Here is a 25,707-nt window from a genome sequence, read left to right as displayed (position 1 = left end):
ATGTTAATAATTATTATTCTAGAATATACAAATATTTCAATGCAATTACACTGGAATTGTTAATATTATTATTTTTATAACTTACTATAATGGTGTATGGCTATTTATACTATTATAGATATTTTAATAAATCACATTTCATAAATTACCTAAAATAATTTGTTTTTGAACAAAATATGTTGAAATAATATGTATACAGTATGTATAATTAGCATGCTCAATCCCATTTTTTCTTTAATAATGAATTTATTTGAATTCTGGTTTTTATAACTTTTAAATATACTCAAATACAATTTTTTTTAAATTCTTAATTTGTTTTTTACTACGTAAGAAGTGTTCTGTGTCGATATTAAATACTGTTTTTCAAATGAGAATCTTTTATTACCTACTGTAAATTATTCGGTGTACAATTACATTGGTATTTTGGTAATTTGAATTTATTTGCAGTAATAAGGATAATAATCCTAAAAAATAGTTTTCCAAAAATATAAATATACTGAATATTGGAACTAATATTAATTATACTTGGACAAATTATTAATGTTGATGGATTAATATAAATCAATACAATTTTTAAAACACCATAGTCCCAAATGTCATAAACGACATAAACCCATATAAAACCATGTACCTTTTATCCTTAAAACACAAATTTATTTAACTCAAAAACTTATCGTAGAAATATTCTGACATATCATAATAATTGTTCAAAAGAATTATGAACTGGAAAATTGTTAAGTAGTTGGAAAGGAGGGGTTCTTATTTGAAAAAAAGAAGCTTGCTCCATAAAAAGCTCCTTAATAGTAGTACATAAAATCTCAAGAATTCTAAAATATGGATCTAAATTCTAAAGTATATTCAAAATTTCAAAAATCAGATTTTTAATAACTGTGATATTGAAGAAAAAAGTGTGTGTACATACTTGATAGATCACAGTGCATGTTAAGTTGTATTATTCAATATATTATCTTTAATTATAGTTTTAATAATGTAGTATATGATATAATAATAAGTAATTATCCCAAGCTATAAGACAAAAATGATCAATATCACCCAATTAAAATAAATACATTGATTTTACATAAAAACTTGGATTTGTTTAGAATGTGATATTTAAGGTAGAAATTTTGTTACACTTCTACTCACTACAGAATATGCTGATGACAGTCAAACTTCAACTCACCGTATAACTATTAGAAAAACTTATTTATTTTAGTAATAAATAATAATAACAATATAAATAAATTCTAAAATATCCTTATAGAAGCAAAGGATGACATATAAATTTCTCACTCAAAGTCGTTTTTTTGTGAGCAATACTTTATTATTGAATAAAATTTAACACATACATGACAATAACCTACTCATGACATTAAAACAAAAATAATTTTAGCTTGAAAATAATCATAACATAATTTAAAAACAATATTGAATTAACAAATAAACGATGATAGGAAAATAATGATAACATATATTTTTATTTTATATTTGAATTATTTTATTTTTATAATAACTAAAATTGTAAAATATAAAACAATAATTAAACGAAAATTTACAGTTTTTAGAATCTAAAAAAGTTTAAAAAAATTGTTTGTATTTAAAATAATTCCTTATCCCTAAATATTTTAAAAATACAATGTAGTCATTTTGAACATTGGTTAAGTATCCTGTTTTAGCCATTATACGAGAATACTTGATGATATTACAATACTTCTAACTTCTAAGGTTTATTAGAATAAAACAATGCATTTGTCTTGTGTCTGATTATTGTAGGAACAATGGCACTACATCAACTCAAAATATTAATGAAATTATAATACCTTTTAATAATATTATGCAAAGCATCTTATAAAGTAATATGTTAATGATAAGACCATTAATACTACTTCTAATATCACAGCGGTTCTCGAAACTATGTTGAATTGTGTAAGGAAATGTGATATGTGCTAAGTAAAATTAAATAACTTAAATAGTAACATATTAGTTATTAATTTAAAAATTTAGTTGAGAATTTGAATTTAATATGCAATACATTTTAAAGAAAATATGTACATTAATTTAAATTTTTCATTTAATTTGAAACACTTGAAACTATTGTGTGAAAAAAATAAAAAATATGAAAAGCCAAATGTTGATTCCTAAAAAATTGATTATTATTTACTCTAAAAAATGTTTGAAGATTTTCTCTATGAAATTAGTATAGCCTGCATAAGGTAATAGCTTTGTTTTAATTATTAACAAAGCCAGACTTAAGCAAGATATTTGCAAATAAAACTATATAATGTGTAATATTATTAAGACTAATGTAATGCATAAGATAAATGACAACAGATTGTAGGAGTTCAGTTAAGTTTGACAAACATAAATGGTTTAATATGCCATAATATTATCATTTGTGCAGAAATGCTAATAAGTTCATAAGTGACTTGACTTAACGAAATGTATAATGTATAATGTATAATCGTTATATTTTGAGTATAAACTAACATTTAAATGTTGTATTCATATTATTTTAGATTTTGAGTGGAGACAGGAATGTTATGATATTACAATGATGTATATGTTTTTCAATTTGTCTGAAAAAACTTTTTATAGTAGAAAAATTCTCCGGTGATCAATTTTAATATATATAGATATTTCTGTTGTAAATATTGATCTAGGTTGTATTTCGAATGGTCAAAATTTGAAATGACTCTAAAAAAATTTAAGTAAAAATGGGGGAAATCGGAAAAATATATAACCTCTCTGTTACCCAATAAGTGTTGAGTGTACTTCGTTGTTGAGTAGGTCATCACTGCAATAGCGTAATGTATATTGTGTTAAATTTAAATTTTATGATAAACCACTATCTAGGTACGAAAAATGGTTGAATGAGGACAGATTGTCAACCAATGATCTATTTATATTGCTTTTTAAAAATTTTATTTTACTACCTACTCTAATAATACATCATGTTGAATTAATGTTCCCCTAAGTCATTGCATTAAAAAACTTAACAATATACGTAAAAATGTCATATTCACATCAATAATATTTTTGAATTTCAACAAAATTACTAAAATTGTTTAAATATCTAATCTTATCAAAATTTGATCCTAAAATGTTTATAAAAAACATTGATTTTATATTTTTTCGTATTTTTTTTAAATTTTGGCGGAAGAACTTCTCATAAAAAATAAACATAAATTTTATTCAAATTCTTAAAACTCTCTTTTTTATTCGAGAAAATATACATTCCAAAATAGTTATGATTTTATGAATATTAAACTTTTGTATTTAACGATAGAAATTACAATACATTTTCATTAAATGGTTATTAATTATTATAATTATTATAATAAATAGTTTTAACATACGCGAAGGCCCTTTCAGAAATGATTCCGATTCTATTGCTCATCAACCTTAATGATTCAATATGTGTTCCTTGTAATATATCATTGTCGACAACCTCGATCTCAGATGACATGATATCCATGTGACTTATCCGAGTACCAGTTGCTACTTCTATAAAAAAAAAAAACAAATTAATCCCAAAATATCCAAAAATATAATACAATTTTATTTAGTTTGTTTAAGAACCTTGACAAATTTCATTTAATAACCATAAACTGTGACTTAAAATCAAATTATCAAATTGTGACTTAAAATTATTTTTTACCAATGATTAGATATTATGTTTATTTTCAGTTACCTGGGATTGTATATAAAGGAACAGCAACACATGCGATGTGCATTCTTAATGCTTCGTCTGTTTTGCATGTACACATGCTGTTGAATATGCAAGGTGTCGCCGCCACTGTCGTGAGCATGATGACCAGAAGTGGAAAACATGATTTCATCTGAAAAATCAATTAATCGATTAGTGTTATTATGTGTCCTTTTAAATCATCAATACGCATATTAACATTTATAAATCATTTACTGCTTATAGTAATGCCCCAATTTATAACATACTATGGGTACAGTGTACATTATATTATATACTATGCATTCCAAAGTCATCAATAGTCTAATTAATTGATTTGTATCGATGCAGGTTAAATATGTCGTTATTATTCGAGATTAAACTCAATGCGTTGAAAACAAAAGGTAGCTGGTTTTATACAATATCATCATTTTTATTTTATACCATTATAGTGGTCCTCATTATTATCACAAACGCATATAACTTTATTTTATTATTCATTTTGCAGTATTAAATTACATAAAAATATAAAGTTCCGCAAGTATAAGGTTTGCACTACTATATTATTCAATACAGCTAGAGTAAGTACCTATCAGCTGTTGCTATAGCGTTGTAGTTCTATTTCACTATGTGTCTTATACTCTTATCATAGAAAACCCTGTTCAACTACAGTATGACATTGTTTTTTTATAACAAACTACATATTTTATAGAACTTGTAAACTTGTTTCCAGAGTGAAATTTTGGAGGGATAGAAGTTCCCCTTGTGGACATTTTAAAAGAAATGGTGACTAGCGTGTTCATATATTAAATTTACTAAACTAATTTTTCATTTGTTCATTGACGTGTTTAATTAATAAATAACAGTGGGATAGTTTTTCAATTTATAATTTTAACAAGCACAAAAAATTAATGTGAACATTTGTAATCACAGTGTACGTGAAGCGGCTCAGTTCTGTATTGCCCAAGGGCGGAAAAAACTCTTAATAAAAGGTGCTAGCCTGTATCTGAAGACGTTGAGATTAAGATTACAACTACAGATTTATTCACATACTATACATATATATATATATATATATATTATACACCAACATTATGGGAAATCACACAGAAATTGGAGAGAATAAATGTACTTACGTCACGCCAAGGACATAGCTATGAATGCAAATTACGTTTAGCTACAGGTATACAAGGCGATTTACTGGAAATTCATACTGTATACTACATTTTGTTATGCATATTTTTTTAATTCTGTTTTTAAGGATTTTTAAGTTTAATCAAAGAACACGTTTTAAAATAATTATAACACTTACTGTTCCACCATTTAGAGTTTTCAAATAAGAACTACCTTTTCTTATTATAAATGATTACGTGAATATCGTATACACCTATAGTGGACGAGAGTGAGAGACTTGACAGTAGGTACCTATATTAATTCATAGCTGACGGTAGGTACGCTCAGTAGACGCGACCGGAGATTAGGTGTATGCGATATCGCTGTTTGTTGCCGGAATACGGAAACATTCCAAAAGTCGTTTATTTACCCAACCAATAGTGGGTAGTATGGATAAAAATCCATCGTTCTCTCGTGTTGATTTCTTATAATAATTTTATTTATCTATACTGATGTGAAATTAAGTTTCTCATAAAATTAATTACGACTACGTAGGTGATATTCAAGAATAAAAGCAAAAAAATAAAATTTATACTTGAACTAATCAACTTAAGAAATTCATACGATTTTGAATCATTTTGTATTAGGTATTAGATTCTAGATAATAAATCTAGTAAATATCTTCTACTATTATATTTAACAGTTTCTTACTTATGGGGTAAGTCGTTTGTGTATATAATTCAATAATAGTAATAATTAATTATTATCAATATCGCATTGAAACTGTGTAAAATTCATATTTAAGGGTATTCTGTAGTTATTAATAAAAAGGTAAATATTCGTTTATTACAATAATTACCGATATACTACTCATCACAGTGTAAAAATTGTTTTATGAAAATTAAATACGTTCTTGGACACTATAACTTGATATGGATAATTATTATGACTTACATCAATAGCCACCCAGAAGGTGGTTACACCCTATTATAAAAGAAAGCCTACAAGAAAACTAAATTTTCAAATAAATGATGCCATTGAGCATTATATAGCGTTATATCTTTATGACATAGACAAATTACGTACAACTGTACATTAGCTTTGAACTTGAATTTTTTTTTTAAATATATCTATTTTAATTCTACAATAAAAGTGTATAACTATTATATATACATAAATAATATTAATTCGATCTCATTGCGTGTGGACATTGTACGGTTGATTGTTGTTCAATCGATGCCAGCCACATTATATAATATTAATATTATGTTTAAATATAATTGAACTATAAAGGTGATATTTATCTAAAGTTAGCTTTAGATAAATATTACACTTAGTGTGTGCGTATTCGTTGTTCACGGTTAGTGGTTCGAGATTAGTTTAAATATATGAATAGTACGTAGTAAAGGTTATTCGTCATTCGAGGCCCAAAACTATTCACGAATGATTCGTAATCTTTTATTTCGGATTTCAGGAGAACAGTAAAATCAAAAGACCAAGAGTACAAATCGATGAAATATCCGTAAATTTATGTAAAAATCTTGTGGATTTGTGTTCATTTGTCAAATATTTGTAAAAATTTACTTATTTTTACAAATTACTTATATTTATTTACTTATATTCAACTCAAGCCGAATATTAAGAAACTTACCCAATTCTAATCATAGAATATTTAATATTTCATTATAGGTACTTTTAAATTTAACATAATTAATATTATTCCATCATACATTTTTTAGAATTTAGATTTAATTGTGAGTATTCGGAGTGAACAGCAAGTTAAAAACAATAAAACGTAAACTAAACTAAAGGCTGTAACAGCTGTTCTATTGGACCACTTACTGTTTTTGCCTTTGAGTGGCAACAAAGATATAACACTACAACAACCTAACAACTTCATAACTTACATCGTGTACGTCAAAAGCACACGGAATTACTATTACAAATTTCATAAGGTAGACAGGTGCACGACAACAATATTTGGATCTAAACGAGTCACTACAATTATACATCATTCTAAATTTCTAACTTATTAAAAATAGTGGCGCACGGTGATGGATATAATAAGCAGTTCAAAAGAACGACGGACGCTCACGCCGATAAGTCTTAAACTAAAAAATCACGTAAAAGAGTAGTCATTTACGTCAAACACTAAAAGTGTATTACGTAAGATAACTGCAAGTTCTATTATAATAACATTGGGTAGGTATGGAGGTATAAGCTATAGGCGATAAAACATCGCGACCTTTTTTTTTTTTATATAAGACCGATTATATTGTATTACCTATCAAAATAAAAATATGGCAAATATATTTTTATTTTTGAAAGATATTGATTTGTACAATTTAATTTAAATTATCAGTATCTGTAAAAACAAGCCAATGGTCACGTTACCGAGGCTTTTTCTTTAATAAAAAATAAAAAAATATGGTGTTGAACTTAAATATCGTTCAAAATATTTAGTACCGACAATATTATAATATACTCTCCATAACCTATATCAGACACTTAAATTATATTATAATTGCAGTAATTAGATGGTTGTTTTAAGCTCCAAAACTTGCATTGTAGATATAAAACCTACATAAATAATATGATATATTGTTATTCCTTGTTCTAGCTTTCAGTTAATATACTTCCGTCCAGCCGTCGTTTATTTATTTGTATTCGAAATGTTTATACATACATTTCGAATTTTTATTATATGTTTTTTTTTTTAGTCGAACTTGCAACAAACACCGTTACGCAATAACGTTGACAGATACGAGTAAATCACTATTTATTTCCTGTTATAATATCGAGGAAGGGTCGTACTATTTTTCTTTCTAGTAATAATAATATATCAGCTATATGACAAATGTCTGTTGTAAAAAAAAGTGTACTATCATAATGTTAAATTAATGTTTAAAGACCAGTCAAAGAATTATAAATACCCAATATTCTTGTGTATTACGGCATTAGATTTCGAAAAATTGTAAATAAAATTGTGCATCACACAATATATATATTTAAATAAAAAAAGTAGGGAAGTATACCAGTATACGTTATTATTAACTGACACATGGATGAATAATATTAAAAGTTAAATATTGTATAAATATTTTTCATTAGAAATTTAAAAAAACATACGTGCATTTTTGGAGTAGGTACTTACGGATTTCAAAATATAACAATTATTTAAGTTCTAAAAAATAGGTTGGCTTGAATAATAATTTTATAGCCATTATTTTAATCTTCATAAACTTTAAAAGTTATGAATTTCAATTTTATCTCTCATCCCTTTAATTAAAAATTATTTAATAAACACTACATCTATTTAAAACAAATCGTTTGAAAATTATTACATGTGATTTGATTAAACTTAATAAAGTTTAATCTAAATTTGTTTTGAAAAGTCCTTTGATTTACTTACCTCATACAACACTAAGGTAACCTGATTAAAACATTTAATCAGTAAACTTAAAATATTTTTAATAGTTTATTTCGTATAAAATGTAGGTATAAAAAATTAATGACAACGAAAGCATAAAAAAATAACGAATAAATTACTGTCGATTTATTAATTTATTTCAATAATTATACATTTTAGTTTTTATAACGTGTGTCATGACTTTCAACTTAATAAGGTTGAAATGCTGAGAATAGGTGTAAGAAGCGTTTTTAAATGGCAATGAACACAGTTTTTAAATATTTTCTAATATTGAATAACAATTTTTTTTATCTATTAAGATTTAAGAATTAATTTTTTATTTTAGTTAAATAATCTAACTATTTTGTCTATACAATATAGAATCTCAAATTGACAGAGCAATCAAATCGATAGATAAGTGGATCTTATGTTTACTGGAATACCTGCAGTTTTTATTTGGAAAATTTTTGAATTATTTGTGGAAAGAAAAAGTATAATTTATTAATATAGACTAAGATCAGTTTAATGTTAATCGGTATCTTGAAATTTGTATTCTGTATTAGATATTAAAATTTATTATGCCTAACAAGCCAACTTCGGAAATAAGGTTGATGTTCAATTTATAATTGACCATCAAAAATTAAGTATGGTAATATATACCTATATATATATATACAGTGTGTTCACCGATTTAGGGAACATTGAATTTCTCGGCCGGATTTGTTTGAAATAAATCGATTTTTTTTTACAAACTGGTGGTATATGAATACACGTTTTTCAATACATTTCAAAATTTTTTGACTGGTCTGCGCATGCGCAGTAAAAACTTTTTTTTTAAATAGCAAAACCTATTTTTAACACCATATTCGGATAGGCCTATTTTTTTAAAGTAATTTTTATGTATCAACTATGGCTCTAAGTTCAATATTGACTGAATAAGAGCCATTTAAATTTTATCAAATAATACATTTTTAAACATTTTTAATTAATTCTTATTGGTTACTTTTTGAATATTTGTGCGTATTTTTTTTTTTAGAAATGTTATCAACAAGACTAACATAATATGGATACAACATTATTTATTAAAAATCGACTAGGTACAACAAGTGAACAATAATTTATAATTACACAATAAACTAAATACATTGTTCAAAGTTTCCTTCAAAGCAATAAATAATTATAAATGTTTAAAAATGTATTATTTGATAAAATTTAAATGACTCTTATTCAGTCAATATTGAACTTAGAGCCATAGTTGATACACGAAAATTACTTTAAAAAAATAGGTCTATCCAAATATGATATTAAAAATAGGCGTTGCTATTAAAAAAAAAAATTATATTCATATACCACCAGTTTGTAAAAAAAATCGATATATTCCAAACAAATCCGGCCGAGAAATTCAGTGTTCCCTAAATCGGCGAACACACTGTATTTATATATACATATATATATGTAAAACAGATCCAATAAAACAGAGGTGGATTGAGCCATTAGGTTGAAACAGTATTACTGAATTCGTTTTAATTTGAGAAAATATGTTTTATTCCAACAGTCTATTTAAATAATATTGATAAAGATGGTGACTCTTTTTGATTGAATTATTATATGAACAAACTGCATTTAATCGCAACTAATTTTAACTAAATAAATTACTCTTTTTATAAAATGAAAAAAATTCTAATTTCTCCAAATCTAAGTCATTTAATTCAAAATTAAATCCTTAAAACATAAACATTTGACATTTAAATAAAATATTCGATTGTTCTTCTATTGCATTTTCCAGTCTCTTGGATGAGAGAATAGGATGATGTGAATATTTCAAACTCGTGTATTCAGTTTTCTTAGTAATATATTATACTATTATAATACTCACATATTAATAACGCCTAAGACATATATTATGTATTTTTTTTTTTTTTTTAGTAGATTTAATATATTTTTCCACGGAAAGATATTATAAGTTAATGTTACGGCAAGTAAAATTCATTTTGAAATATTTTATATATAATATTCTAGTATAAAATATTGTTCAGGTCATCTGAAACGGATTCACAAACTATAAAATGAATGAACAAAGTCACTGCCGGAATTTCATTCGATAGGCACTAGAAATTATTTCCAAAAGTCATGCTTAAAATTTAAAATGAAATTGACGGGGAGACGCGCCTTAGAGACAGCCTGTTCGTTGCACCGAGGACGGAAGAAACGTAGGCTGACGTGACCTTGAATATGACGGAGAGCGCGACTGAAAACACCCTGATGGTAGTGCGCTGCGAAATGGCTACCGACGGTTTAGTTAAGAACTTTTTTGTACGACGCTCAATGCCGAGTTTGCCTTATCCGTCACGACCCAAGTGCAACGACGCTCTGAAGAAAGTGCCACCGATCCCCAAATTGACCATATCCACCAGTTCGGGGGCGCTAGAACTCACATTGGACGGTGGGATCGTGGTCGTATCCCATCACTTGTACGCGACAGTCAAGGGTTTTGAGCTGTTTGTCTATGCTGTAAGAGGCAGCAACGACGGAAACAAATGATAAGGAATTGCACTTCATCCTCTCACCAAGCCACAAGCCGTCCATCAAGTTTGAACTTTTCCGCCTGCCTGTGGCCACCGGGCTATGTTGTTTCACGGTGCGCATGGTGGACGTAGGACGTACACTCAAGACGTGGCCAGTGTACCACTGCAAACGTGGTGCCCTGAAAACTTACGATGTCATAATATTTTGTTGTTTGTGCTTGTTTGTTGAAACCTAAACAGTTTACTTATAACTAAAACGTTTATGTACATATGTACATATATAGTACATAGGTATATATATAAAAAATATTTTTATAGGTCAAAAACTGTCGGACATATTCAATAAAAGTTGTCAAAAAGTTAGACCGTATTTTCTCAAATAGTATACTCGATTAATTTTAGTTTATTTTCTTTGAGTATCGATAAAATAACATTCGTGCTTAAAAATATAATAAATAAAAGGTTCATCATAAGTTGTTATTTTAGTTAGGCATATAAAAACATAAAATATATGTACGTTACAAAAAAAAAAATTAAAATGTTGACAAAATATGCATCACATCCGCGTAAATTTGCAAGTTATTTTGTCATCAAACACCGAAGTTCTATGAATCCATCATAATTGTAATATTTAGGTTTCACTAAATATTTCTTTTCAATAAGTTTCCAAGAAGATCAAATTTAACATATTAAAGGCGTAGTTATTAAGTATGTTCAAAGGTTTTATAATATATGTAATATATTCATTCAATTTACCTATAAAGATTTCATATGAAACCCGTTTTATCTATACCAGCGTTTTTGTAATATTGTTGCTAACATTTCTTGTTTGTTGTATTTCAGGCTAAATCAGGCATGCTGGCATCGCCCAATTCAAGGAACATATAAATTATCCATTTCTACCAGACAAAAACAAAATAGTTCTGTTAAGCTCGTGTGTTTTTCAACTGCGTTGATATATATATATATACCTTATTCAAGAACTAATCTACTTAAAAAAATGTATAAAGTAATTATCAATTTAAGAATGTTGTATAAATGCATAAACTAAAAGTATGCTTTGTAATGCACGACGTAATCTATGACAATATTGGAAATTAACAATAGGTCACGAGTCACGAATTACAATAGATATTTTAATTATTTGGTTTTTAATAAATGCAATAATTCTTGTATCCATTAATATATAATAAAAATAACCTAACACGATACCTAGTTGAGTTGTTTTGTGTTAACTAAATATTTGAACGAATAAACGTAGTGAACCCCATTGTGTACTAATGCTAGGTAGGTAATGAATATAATAATTGTTATTGTTTGTACCGAATGAAAAGCCAATTAAGAATTAAAAATTAAACTTCACAGTTAAAGTAGTAATTCGCAATACTTAAAATGTTGTAGCCATTATAGTTAATCACATAACATGTTGACATAGGTAGTTTACAAAGAAATAAGTAGAAATATGTTTGCTAAACAATATTAGATTTTGAACTAAACTATAGTACTATACGTACTATGATATATAATTTTTTTATTTTTCATTAGGATTGTCAATACATAATAAATAAAAATAAATTGAAAGGAAATACATTTTCCACAGTACATACAATTTTAGAATTATACATGGTAAAAGTTGAGATTTTAAAATAAAGATGATATTTTTAACATAAAAAGCTAAAAACGATTACATGAAAACTAGCTTGTTATTACTAGGTACCATCATTATTTTGTAAATTAAACAAAATTATTAGAGTATTTTCAAGACATGCGAAATATAGAGGAATGAAAAATGCATTATAGTTATTTTAAAGTAGCTTCAGTTAATGATGTACAATTTATTTTAATAGCCATGGTCTTTAGTCATGCTGAACGTTATAACTTATAACAGTTATTATTATAAAAACTTTGAATTAAATTATATACGTATAGGAGGTACTTTTCAAACAGTTAAACGACTAAGTCATGTAAAAATAAATGTTTCATTCTACTTAGATATCACACAAACGTTTTTCTCATATTTAATATACAGTGAAAAAGAAAATAATAAATATAATTCAAAATGTTATTAAACTTGAAAACGTTTATAAGCAAAGTTAATGTTTCAATTAAATCATTTTTATTTAGACGTATGCCATGAATACCACGTGTCGTTTATAAACTCCGGTAAGTTTATTTTTTAGATTTTAACGGGTTAAGTGAGCGTGACGAGTGACTATGTGACTTTGTTAGTTGAGGTTGTTTAGTGCACCAATAAAAAATTATCTAGTTTGAAAAAGTGTATTAGATTGTTAGGAATTAAATTTCATACAATTAGTAAAGTAGTATAAATTAATTTTTACTTTATTAAAATATACTTATTATTATTGATTATGACCAACTCAAACAGGTAGATATAATCGACAATCCTCTAGTATTATTCAGTCTATTTATTTTATTTTACTACCAAAATATTTTTCCAGATTGTAACTAATGATCAAATTTCACGTTTTTTTGTCAAAAATATAAATTTGTATTTTGATTCACATCTGCATAGTAATCTGTGTTCATAAAACATTACTATGGGAATTGCATTTATTTTTAACTGATTGCATTTTACTTTCAGGATTAGAATGTGTGTGAATACTTAACTTTTAGTTAAGTAAATATTTGAACCTATATTTATATATATCCACCCAGAGTCCAGGGATATTCCCAGGTTATTTAACTTTTCACCTACACGTATGAAAACACAAAGGGTTTTCAAACCATTAATAATATATCCTCCAAAAACACTTTAGACATAAAGACTTTAATCTTCAGAGTATCGATTTGAGCTTTACTTGTTTATTGATAAAATCTGTTATATTGTTCATCAAATTATTTTTATAGGTATAAGGATTAAATATTAATTCTCCTTTATAGTTGGTACTACATTTTGTTTTTAAGTATATAACTTGAAGATACATATACTATTACAATAAAATATGACATAATTTGTACCTTCTTTACTATTTTTATATTTTTATAAAATGCGCTGTTCTATATAACTCACAAAGTAATAATTTAATTAGTTAATATAATTTTTTTTTTTTGTTTTTGATGAGTAGATCTTTCAAATGTTACATAGGTATATTATGTAGTTTTAAATATATTTTAACAGTGATAAAATAGTTAAGAAAAATAGCTGTAAATATTCTATAAAAATTAATAAAATTAAAATGTAATCTTTATTATTGCTTTAAAAATATTTGATTAAATAATTGTTAGAATAAATAAATAGGTAACTTATAATTTATAACTAAATATATTATACAACATACAAAATACATGGTGTAATTGTATCTGAATTATATGTATATTTTATATAATATTATTGTGTTAGTGAACCATTATTGTTAGGACTAAGACTAAATGAATATAGATATCAGTAGATTGATTTCAAGAATTTCGTTTTTAATAACAGTGGTTAATAAAAATAAATGAAACGAATTCAGTGCAAATTAACTTCTAACATTCCAACAGCCAACATACTTTCAAACTTTACTACGGACGTTTTTATAATCAATTAACTAATTAATCTAACCTAAAAATCTATAAATCTCAACTATATCTTTGAAAACATTCCTGCTAACATAAATACGTGACTCAAAAGAAGTTTGCCTTTAGAACTACATAGTATATCATTTAAAATTTAATCAAAACGAACAACAACAAATAATTTGAGACTTAGTCTATGAATGGATAGTTTCTTTACTATATAATATTAAATATCACCAATAATCACCATCGTCATTCTTATTCTAATTTATATTGTACAAATACTGTTCTTTTAACCAATTAAAAATAAAAGTTAAAAGTGGCTTAATGAATAAATTTTATATTCTAATTCAACAAACTTGGACTCAAAAGGTGTTTATTGTTCATGCACAAATGATATATTCATAAATTATATTTGATCAAAGTTATACATATACTATTTATTTAATTGTGCATTTAAGGTTATTTATAAGTTTGACAAATAACCAGCTGCATGGAGCTTTAAACCTACGACCTATGCAATCATTGTTTACAAACAAACTCTAAAGAGTATGCTATAACACATCCGTAAAGAATAGCTTAAATAAATAAAAGCAGGTAAATTATTTAGCAAGTACCTACAATATTGTCCTTACTCTTTAGACGTAATATAAACATAACGTGGTTAGTAGACTTGTAAAAATATTATTTGTTATTTAGTATGGCAGTTTTGTTTGACAGTTAAAATATAAAAGTAAAAAAAAACCATTCAATATAAAAAAATGCAGAACTTTTGTCACAAACTGGATACAAATAACTATTGTAATGAGTGAGCTAGAGTTTTAATATTCTCTGAAACAAATCATGCAATGATAAATTCATTTTTATCCACGCTACATTAGATATATTCCGATGATTTTTTTATGTACAAATTTGATAATACATTTTTTGGAATTTCACTTGTTCAACAGCAAGTAGTTATAGTCGACCAGTTTTATAACAGTAGTTATTTGATTGGCAGAGAATATAGCACAGTTATTGTCAAACTTTTTGCCTTATTTGAAATACATTATTATACCGTATTGAAGTACTCTGATAATGTACGATTTTCAATAATATTAATTTTGTATTTCATATTTATTAATTAAATATCCTGTCTATGGTTTTAAATCTATTAATTAAATGTAAATCATTCAAAACTAATGTAATCAAGAACACAAGTTAATTTTTTTTTCTTTGTAAAATAATGTACACATTCAGATTTTCGTTCGAAGTCATCATAATAATTAATATCAATAAATAATAACTTATTACTAAAAATCAATAAAGTAACTTCGATTTCAATTTATTATTATAAAAATAATAATTATACTTAGTTCATGAACTCGTCGACATCTTGTTTATTTGACTAACTTTTTGTTGATTTTATACATATAACATGTACCTATTTGAATAAGTCCGTGTTAAGTGAGTATTAAATTTATCGGGATTAAATGTTATTTTTAGATCAATGTTAATACTCACCACTGATCATTTTTAACAAATGAAATAATCAAAATGTCAGTTGATCTAATTAATTACCTTCATATACTCACGATAAGGGATTTTAAAGGCTGGGGGACACTGAGAACTACAAATAATATAATCAAATTTGCATCACTGCTTTCTAAACAGTATTATTTTAAATACCAAAAAATAATGCATTGATGTCCCTACACAGTCTTAAAGTTGAAAAAGACTTACATATGTGAGAATTATCATATTTTATGTAAATACTTTCTACGCAACCGATACAACCTATAAGTTATGAACATACTAATAATAAATTTAATAGAATATAATCCTACTTGTTAAATTTTTACTTGATGAAATAATAATGATTATTTATTCCAGTAATCTATTCCCATAAAAAATACTCAAAATATAAAATTTATCTAATGTTTATTTTATGATTCCTCTCTTTTTTTTATCAATTTTAAAAAGACTACCTAACCACACATAAACTCTATTATAAAATCAATTTAAGTGACGATAAAGTCTCTTTAATTATTCGAATTAATTCGTCAACAAATATGTAAATATCAATTGTTAATACCATCCATTTAAATTTTTTTTCCGTGGTATTCACATTACGATATGCAATATGCATATTCTCATTTTTATTCATTTTTATTTGATGCTTGATAATTTTTCTCGATTATATATAAAATTATTTATACGTCATTTTATGCATAATATATTTTACCAATATATACGAGTAGGTTCTCAGGCCCTTATTATTCATAATATAACCTACATATGAGTTATAGTTACTCGTATCCTCTATACTCATTTTTTAAATATATAGTTATTCTTATAATAATTATTACCTACCTATGGAAATTATTTCTTAATAAGATAGTGATTATAAATATTATTAAATGTGTGTAGAATACATTTTACACTTGAAATAAAGCAATTTTGTATCTGTATCTCTTCATAATACGTGAAATAGGAACGAGAATCATTACATATTAATGTTGCTCGAGGCAGTTGGTTTGTTCGAGACATCCAAATTGTAAAGCTATTCCTGGAAGTAAAGAAAACCAACCTCTTAAGGAATATTTTAGCCACAGGGAGTTGCTATGGCGCACCCCAACCATTCCACTTCCAAATGAACGAAGGAGTCTTGTCCGGTAACAGAGTCCTCATACAATATTCAAACGCATCGTCGTACTGGTCTTGTACCAAAGTCGTTACAGTAATACAGTGAGAAATTATTCACCACTAAAGGGACGCGTTTGTAGATAAAATATGAATTGTACATGATTTATTATTATTATTATTATGTTTACTGTGCGTAAAGCACACAAAAAGTAAAAATTACTAGTAATTAAATCATGAAATATATATAAATGTAAATTTCTTTTATACATATTATATATATTTTGTTATTTTTAAATATGTATTTAACAAATTTCTGTTAAATTCAAAATCACATGTTTTATACGGAACTTGCATATTATTTTGTAATTTAAAATTCATGAAATTAATCGTTTTAACACTTACAGTTTGAAAATTTAATACAAGATTAATTTTCATAGCTTTATTATACAGTTAATTTAAAATGTTTATTTTAATCAACATTTTTAATGAACGCGGTGAAGTTCAAATTTTTAAAGTATTGAATATTAGACTATTACAACAATTTATCGACCTTTTTTTTTATATAATTAATACTAGGTAATAAGGACAAATAATCAAAGAAATTTGAAAATTCGCTAATACTTAAACTATATTTTCTATAAACATTACAATTTTCAAAAATTAATTTTAAACTATCTGTAGAAATATCTTAAGTTAAAATTTTTTAGCAAAATTTATTACAGCCGATAAAGTGACCTATCCGCGATGAGATTAACTGGATAACTACTAAACATCAATATAACTATTAGGATTATGGTTATACAAATAATGTATAATTACACCTACATTAAAAATCGTACATATAACCCATAAAGTTATTCATTTACCGTCAAAAAAATATTGCTGTGTAATTACTAATTATATAACATAATCAAAATCAAAGATGAAAAAGAAGAATATATACATTTCAGAAATATAATAGAAATCAAATAATAGATCAATTTTAACAATTATTATTTGTATTACGTACATTGAAAATATAGATATCACACATTAAACTAAACGTTTTGGTTGTAACAGTATTTAAATATTTCAAAATAAATATCTTAATATTGTTATTTAACAATGTACGTAACCAAAGTAATTTGTCGCATAGCATTTAATATTGTTATATTGTGTATACCGTAACCCACATCAGTGAGGCAGCGGCCTTCGACAATGACAGCCACTATTGTATGATAAGTGAGAATGGTTAGAAACGCATATTATTTATACTTTAAAAACATTAAAGTTGTAGAAAAAAGAACATTAGAGTCATTAAAAATTCACAGAAAGTATCCTAGGTTATGTTGTAATCTGAAACCTAGATCTTAAAATTACAAAACACTATAATGGTTGTGGTTAAAGAAAAAGCACTAGAGATCATTAGTGACTGGCTAAGTTAATTATTAAGGTCGACTTTTTAAAACTTTTTTTATTTACCTACTCTTATTCGGGGGCGGTAATCTAGTATAAGCAATTTTTTTTTCTGAAATCCAGCTTTTATATATTTTTTTTTACGCAAAGGTTATGTTTAGGATACTTATTGTGACTAAAGTAAAGTTGTAAGGGTATATAATATATAATCTTTTATAAAATTTAGTTTATTTTATTCAACTATCAAGAATAACCATCAGAATTAGAAATATTTTGTTCTCTAATTTTTTTCACTAGCCTCGTATAAATCAAATATTTTAGTAACGTTAAATATTAATGAAAACTCTTTATATTGTGAACATTATAATGAAAGATTAATTCAAATTTATATTATTTTACTTAAACTTATATCACGTATAATTATTTCAAGTATCATTACAGGTAAATGTAAGCCTTTACGTGTATAGTGTATTACATTTTTTTTGATCTAGATGCTTTTATGGCATACACATGTAGTATTTAATAATACATTTGGACTTGATCGAGAATACAATATTATTTCATAAGTCAGTGAATAAAGCGTTTTTTACGAATTAGTTTTAATTATATACTAAACAAATATTTTACCCCATAATATTTGGTATGTATCTTTATGTAGTACCAAATATAATGGCAATATATTATCGTTAATTTTATCTGTATTACTTTTTAGTTCAACACTAATTCAAATACACTTGGTAAAAAGTTTGTGAAAACTGTTTAAGATGAATAGACGAGTTAACTTCTTATTGGATTAGATACAAATATTATCGTATATTGTCGGAGTTTAATTTTACAAAGAACAACTTAGGTAATACTAAATAAGTCAAATTATGTAGTTGTCATTTAAATTAAGACAAAAAATGCTTACAAATCAGTATAACTTCTTGGACTTCTCCAGTAAGTAATAATCATACATATACTATTTAATAAAGTTATTTACAATATAATTCCGAGATGAATACTTTTTATATAATCGTACAGATCGTTAAAGGCAATCCAATTAAATACTTTAGAATTTAATAAACATATGCGTTGAATATTTTTTAATAAATCATGCATTATATTGTTATGTGAAAATATTGTTTGTTTGTTTGTTTTCCATATGCGCAGTGTTAACTGATCCTCTCAGTGTATATGCACGTAACAAACTGTTGTAACAAACAGAGAAGTTTTTGAATAAAGTTCAAAACGAAATTTTTTTATGAATGTAGGTACCTACCTAACTAACTTTGTTAGGAGAATATCCAAAAAAGGAAGGAGGTTACCACTCGAATTTTAAGTGTGACATTATCAGTTTGATCGCTTGTAATATTTCAACACACGTGGTTTACAGGAAGCAAAAGGAGATTATCCGTTTAACCGGACCTTTCCCTACACATACCCTTAAGGGTACGGTTGATGCGCCAAAACTTCGTGGAGGTGTACACTAGTGTATTGGTTAACGATAAGGGAAAGCAATAGCTGGGTAGATTTTTCCTCAACATCGGGTATGACACAAAGGGTGGAAGACATCCGATCGATACTGGTGGTCGGCGTTACTCTAATCTGGTACATTTTCAACTTCCTGTCTCCTACCCTCGTCTTTCGTGTATGACCTGTCGCCCTCGAGCCGCCTGAACTCGTCTTGTCAACCCCAACCCCCCTTTGAGTCTTTACAAAAGTTTGTTTTCATAGGTATATCGAATTTACTCACATTTTCCGCCTATATCTCCTCTGGGAAGGAAGAGTGTTAGAATGAAGCAGCAATCAATCAACTAAAAATATAACTCGTATCTCATAAAATATTCTTTTGGGCTTAAATTTACAATTTGCTTTTCTTTAGTTGTCAAAATGAATGGACAAACATTGTACATTTTCAAACTTGGTCTATACTAAAAATGACCTATACATTGGTTTCATTATTTTCCCAATGAGATGACATTGTTACATTTTTATATTCAAGTAAAACTGATTTTTACTTTTTGAATAAAATATGATGTCCACTTTAAAACTTTAAGAAGTGTATTGATAAATTCCAAAAAAAACTCGGTACCAATTTGAATAACATTTTTATGTGTATTTAGAGTTTATTTATCAACTTTACAAACTCCTTTACCTCTTTCTTAAGTTATTTTTATTACATTGGAAGGCTTTTAGGACTTAGGTAGGTACAACATTTTTATGGTCAAATATAGTATTTGATAGTTTTTACAGTATGAATTTAAAATGCCATTTATTGTGTATATTATTGTTTTTAAATGATAATTTTAAAATTTTATATTTGACATAAAAATTAATATAAAGCGTAATCTAGGATGATAACATTGTTGTTGATAAATTAATATTGTACTTCTTGCAAAGCGTATGATTCTTAAGATAAATATAATTAATTTGTGATTTGGAAGATTAAAAGTTGGCAATGATATGATTAATTTTTAAATTTTTTTTTATTTATTGCAATTAAAATTTTTCAGCATATAGTGCATGCTATTACAAGTTTTAGATTAAAATTTAATTACGGATTAGTTTGTGGTTTTCGGTTTTTATACAAATAGAATATGGTGTGGGGATCGAAGATAATTTTAATGAGGTTTGTGTATAAGAAATTTAATGTTAGAAATAATGACTGTTATGTGAATATGGTTGTGAGTTTGCTCAAAATTACGGCTATTAGAGATATTAATGGATATAATAATGTTTTGAGTTCATATAAAATGTTTGACGTAAAATCTGTATTACTGGATATTGGTTGGGTGGCTCTTATACTGACGTATGATGAACCGGACAAGGGTGAATAAGTTGCATAACGACGTACCTACGGCGCCTTGTTGTGTTAGAATTTTTGCCTTTTTTGGTTTGTTTGTGGATTATTGTTGGTTTGTTTGTATATGATACAGGTGATACAACCTTTATAATATGATACTGTATGTGCATTGGAGCATGATTAATTTAATATTTTTCTTATAATCAAAGTTTTTTGGTGTTGAGTAAAATTATTTATTAGTATAAATGACAAACGCGTATGTTTAAAATTGTAAATATAAATAATAACAATGAAATTACTACTATCCAGAAAAAAAAAATACACAGTATTTACAAAGGAAAATGTTGGGAGTTAATGATCACCCCTAGTGCACAAATAACCGTAATTGTTATACCGGGCTCGTCTGAGTCATAACATGTTACCCTAAAGTCCCTTTAGTTGTAGTCTTATAGATAGTCGCGTACTTGACACATGTCCTCCTTTATTTCATCATTGGGTTGTTGGGTAGAGAAAATGACACACACTGTTGTTGTCCTGACGACGGCACATAACCACTAAACCTCTTTGCCGTTCCACCAACACTAAACAAAAAGTTTCCGAAAAATAAATTTCTCTCGGTCCTCCTCTATTTTTCTGCTTGGATTTGTCAACGCCGACTTCAGTTAATCCGGGTTTCCGATGTTTTGATAGGTTTCAGTGAGATGATAACATATCAAATTCACTGCTTTCCTTTTTGCCGCTTATACTTGCAAAGTGAATAGCACCAAAAATCAGAATTCTTTACCCGATTTTATCATTGTATCCACTGGCTTAAGTGCAGTTTCTAATAAAGAAGTTTATCCATCTCCATATAGTTTATCTGTCACTAAATTCTGTCACAATATTGAAATACACACATGTGCTTTCCAAAACAGAAAAATAAAATGGTGTAAGATTGATTGAATGTTCACGTAATATTGTATAAAACCATTCTTATCACGTGAATAACACTCTGATTAATATAATTATATGTGAAATGAAGTTATATAATTAAAAAATTATAATATAAGTAGATGAATTAAGTAATGAAAAATCATGTATTGACGCTATTCATAAATATTTTTTGTTGGTCAAATTAAATATAGTTCATAATAATTTTAATTAAAAAGTGTAATAGCTATAATTTTGATTATTTATAATATTATGCATTACGATAACTATTTGTTCATTTATTATATTGTATAAAAACAGTGTCACTGGTGAAATCATAATGTACCAATTATAAATTGCACATTAAGTAATTGATTCATCATATATATATATATATATAACCCCTTAACCACGTATTTTCTTTATAGTAAAATGATAAAACCGCTAAAATGCTTAATAGGTATTACTACTGTAATATTGGCCTGGTTTTAAGTTATATTTTATCCTTAAAAGAATACGTATATTAGAAATAAATTATTTAAATTACATAAAAAGACCACTTGCTGGATATAATAACTATATCGTGTACAAACAATAAAATAATAATAATATATAACGAAACACAGGTTTCTCGCAATTTCACGTTCACCCAGAGTGCAACTGATAAATTGTGGAGAGACAAATGTCTTATTATTTATGCTTTGGAGAATGGAAAGGATAGTGGAGGTCCACGGTAAAAAAAAAAAAAAAAAAAAAAACGTTTGTGGTGGCAGGAAAGAGAACTTCTACACAGGTTGTTAAGAGTGGCAATAAATCAAGACAGTTTTATGCGGGTCGGTGGCAAACCCCTCTAGTCTCCCTCGTGACCGTCATTGAGCTGGAGTGGAGCACCTTCCGAACAAAACTAATTTCCTGCGGGAGCTTTCGTGCAAGCTCGGTTTTATTATTTTATTTTGCTTTTATATATGTGTAATACGAAAGGGAGAATGTGTTATGTTAGCGCACCATCATTCACAGCCCAAAAATACGAATATCATTACACGTTTTTAATGTATATCAATTATTTATGCTAAGATGCTGTAAAGCGTAAACTATTGTGTTATACACGTCTTGTACACAACTAAATTAAAACATCACAAAATTAGTCTTTAATTTTTGAAAATATTAAAATTTAATTAAGTTAAGAACCGTACTGATTTATGAGCAACAAACTCCAATGGATGGCGTTGGTCGTTGAGTATTCTTCAGATAACGTGATTAAATCATTTAGTATAGACTAATAATTACTATACATTTATTCACTACTCATTTTCATATTCCTATTATAGATAATTATATAAATACAATACATAAAATAAATAATTGGTAGATTCGTAGAGTATAATAATATTTTACATTCTCAGTGGAGTGAAGTAGGTATTGATTTTATGTAATTCGAGTGTGTAAACATTATGCATAGTAGAAATAATGCTTTGATTTTATTATTAACTCTGGAGATGATTTTTAGTAGAAAATTAGTTCTAGTTCGTACTTTTAGAAGGAAAAAATTAAAAATGTCAAATACTTTATTTCATAATTAAACGAAAAAAAAAATGGAAAATGTGTAGTAATTATTACTGAAAACTAGTTTTTTACAAAATCAATTATGATTTTTGGTGTTCCTAGAATTTAAAAATAAAAACTGAACATTAATACACGATAGGTTTCACCAGAGTTTGAAATAAGAATTTTAACAAAATTCTTCAAAAATGTGTAAATTTGCAAGTTTATCATTTTAAATAAATTCTTAAAAATTATTTTTTTTTTCATATAAATAAGGTTTGAATATTTAATATTAGATGCTACATAAGTTTACCTTTTTACTGTAAAATTAAGTCCACCTGAAATTCACATTAACTTTTAATGAGCGTTTGAAATTCAAATTATTACGACATTTGATATTCGCATGTAAAATAACGATTTTCTTAGTTTGTTGTAATTATTCAAAAACTGTAGTTAGTAAATACTTTAAATTCTTACCAAATATTTAAATTTTTTCATATGGTATAATTTTTTTGAATAGACTCTTTTCGAGTTTTTTTTTTTTATATATAACTGACTTTTCTTGACTTTTTTCTATTGATTTCAATAAAAATGTTCTGCTTGTCATAAAACTTAAAAGGTTCCTTTACAAAATAAATATAAAATGTATAACAATGAAAAAAAAGTATAATTAATCAAGTTAACTATCGCTATATTGAGCGACTCCTTAATCAACCCGTTTCATGTCTATACCGACTCTTAGTAGAATATAAGCTCATGGTAATTTTTTTATAGATTATTTAGTCCAAATAAAAAAAATATAAACCTATGTAATATTTAAAATGACAATACTATTTTCTTAAACATGTGTATTTTACTCTGGTTGTATTACCCTAGGGTTTGTTTTATTATCTTCATACCAGTAGGTAGCTATTTAATACAAAAATCATCATTTATAAATATTACTAGGTATGTATTTTATTATGTTGAAAATAAAAAAATATAGTTTTATTTTCAGATTTTATGACAAATCCGACGACGCGCGACGGAGAGAAGAATATGACATCGGATGTGCTTATTGTGCTTCCGTCGAATAACTAGTCGAGAATTTGGCAGAACAAGGTTGATAATAAAAAAGAGAAAATAGAGTTACAGAGTCTTATTTATAGTTAACGCTGTTTCACCAGGAATTCTTGTAACGGTTATCGATGCTATACAATCAACAACTATGCCCAGAAAACAGAACTTGGATTCTAGACAATTTATCTAACTTAACGAACTTAGTACAGTTAACATTTGGTGGATGGAAAATCTGTGTTTATTCATTATTATTGATCGACGTAGTTAACTTAACGCCGTATTATGAATATTTACAATAACATATGTTACCTATTGACTGTTGGCTGTTAAGTGCGTAATGACAAAATCGCTTTATTTTATGTATATTAGAAATAAAAAAAATGTCTTAATAACAAATCAATTGTTAATTAAATTTACTGGTAACATTAACAATACGGCAAAGATTCTATAACAATGTATAATTAGTTAATTAAAATGCAGATCCACAGTTTTGAAAATGTGGACACGGTATATTATCATATTTTTAAAAAGTTTAGAATGAAAACAATAGTATCCACGCGTGCCCTTCTTTAAAAATACAGTTTATGAAATGGAGTTTTTTATAAAAATATTAATATTGTTGTTCATAATGATTATAGTTTTTACGTGTGCTCCGTTAACCTAAATATATTTCATGAAGATGTGAGAAAAAGCATTAAAAATAATTTAAAATTTGTAGCAATTATATAAATGTAAAGGTTCAATTAAAAACTTCGTGTTTTTAAAGAAGTATTAAATATGCAAATCTGTATTTGTAACATCTTTCTCTGAAATTGTATGACAGACAGTTAGCAGATATAAAATGCAAATTTTTATTTATATTTTATTTACATTCTTTAGAAAATAAGTAACGCAGCTCAATTAATGTGTATAGAAAAACTGTACACAATAACTTAAACGGAAAAAAATACATACATAAGGGTACTCGTGAGTACAGTAATAAAAATTGCATATTATGTTCAAAGTGATTTTTTAAAGATTATCTGTCAAAAAAGTTACGTAGGTAGGTATATTGTGTTTTTGCTTTCATGTCATAATCCCACTATAATCAGTTGATAGGTATTCATAATAATCATAATATAGTCACGCATGGAAGGATAAATTA

General features: G+C 26.4%; 1 protein-coding gene across 1 annotated transcript in view; it reads right to left on the bottom strand.

The window, feature by feature from the left end:
- Nucleotides 1–25,707, bottom strand: part of LOC107162832 (chaoptin) — an 86,530-nt gene that overhangs the window by 13,953 nt on the left and 46,870 nt on the right. The window contains exons 3-4 of the mRNA XM_015509876.2: nucleotides 3,692–3,839; nucleotides 3,357–3,504 (exon numbers count right to left, since the gene is read on the bottom strand). Of these exons, the coding sequence (XP_015365362.2) occupies nucleotides 3,357–3,504; nucleotides 3,692–3,839 (296 nt within the window). The remainder of the gene's footprint in view (nucleotides 1–3,356; nucleotides 3,505–3,691; nucleotides 3,840–25,707) is intronic.

The sequence above is a fragment of the Diuraphis noxia genome, unplaced genomic scaffold (genome assembly GCF_037042655.1).
Source record: "Diuraphis noxia isolate RWA-SAM2 unplaced genomic scaffold, SU_Dnox_SAM2 contig0004, whole genome shotgun sequence".
Classification (NCBI taxonomy): Eukaryota; Metazoa; Arthropoda; class Insecta; order Hemiptera; family Aphididae; genus Diuraphis; species Diuraphis noxia.
Note: the sequence above shows the minus strand (reverse complement) of the source record. Positions and strands in the feature narration are given on the sequence as shown.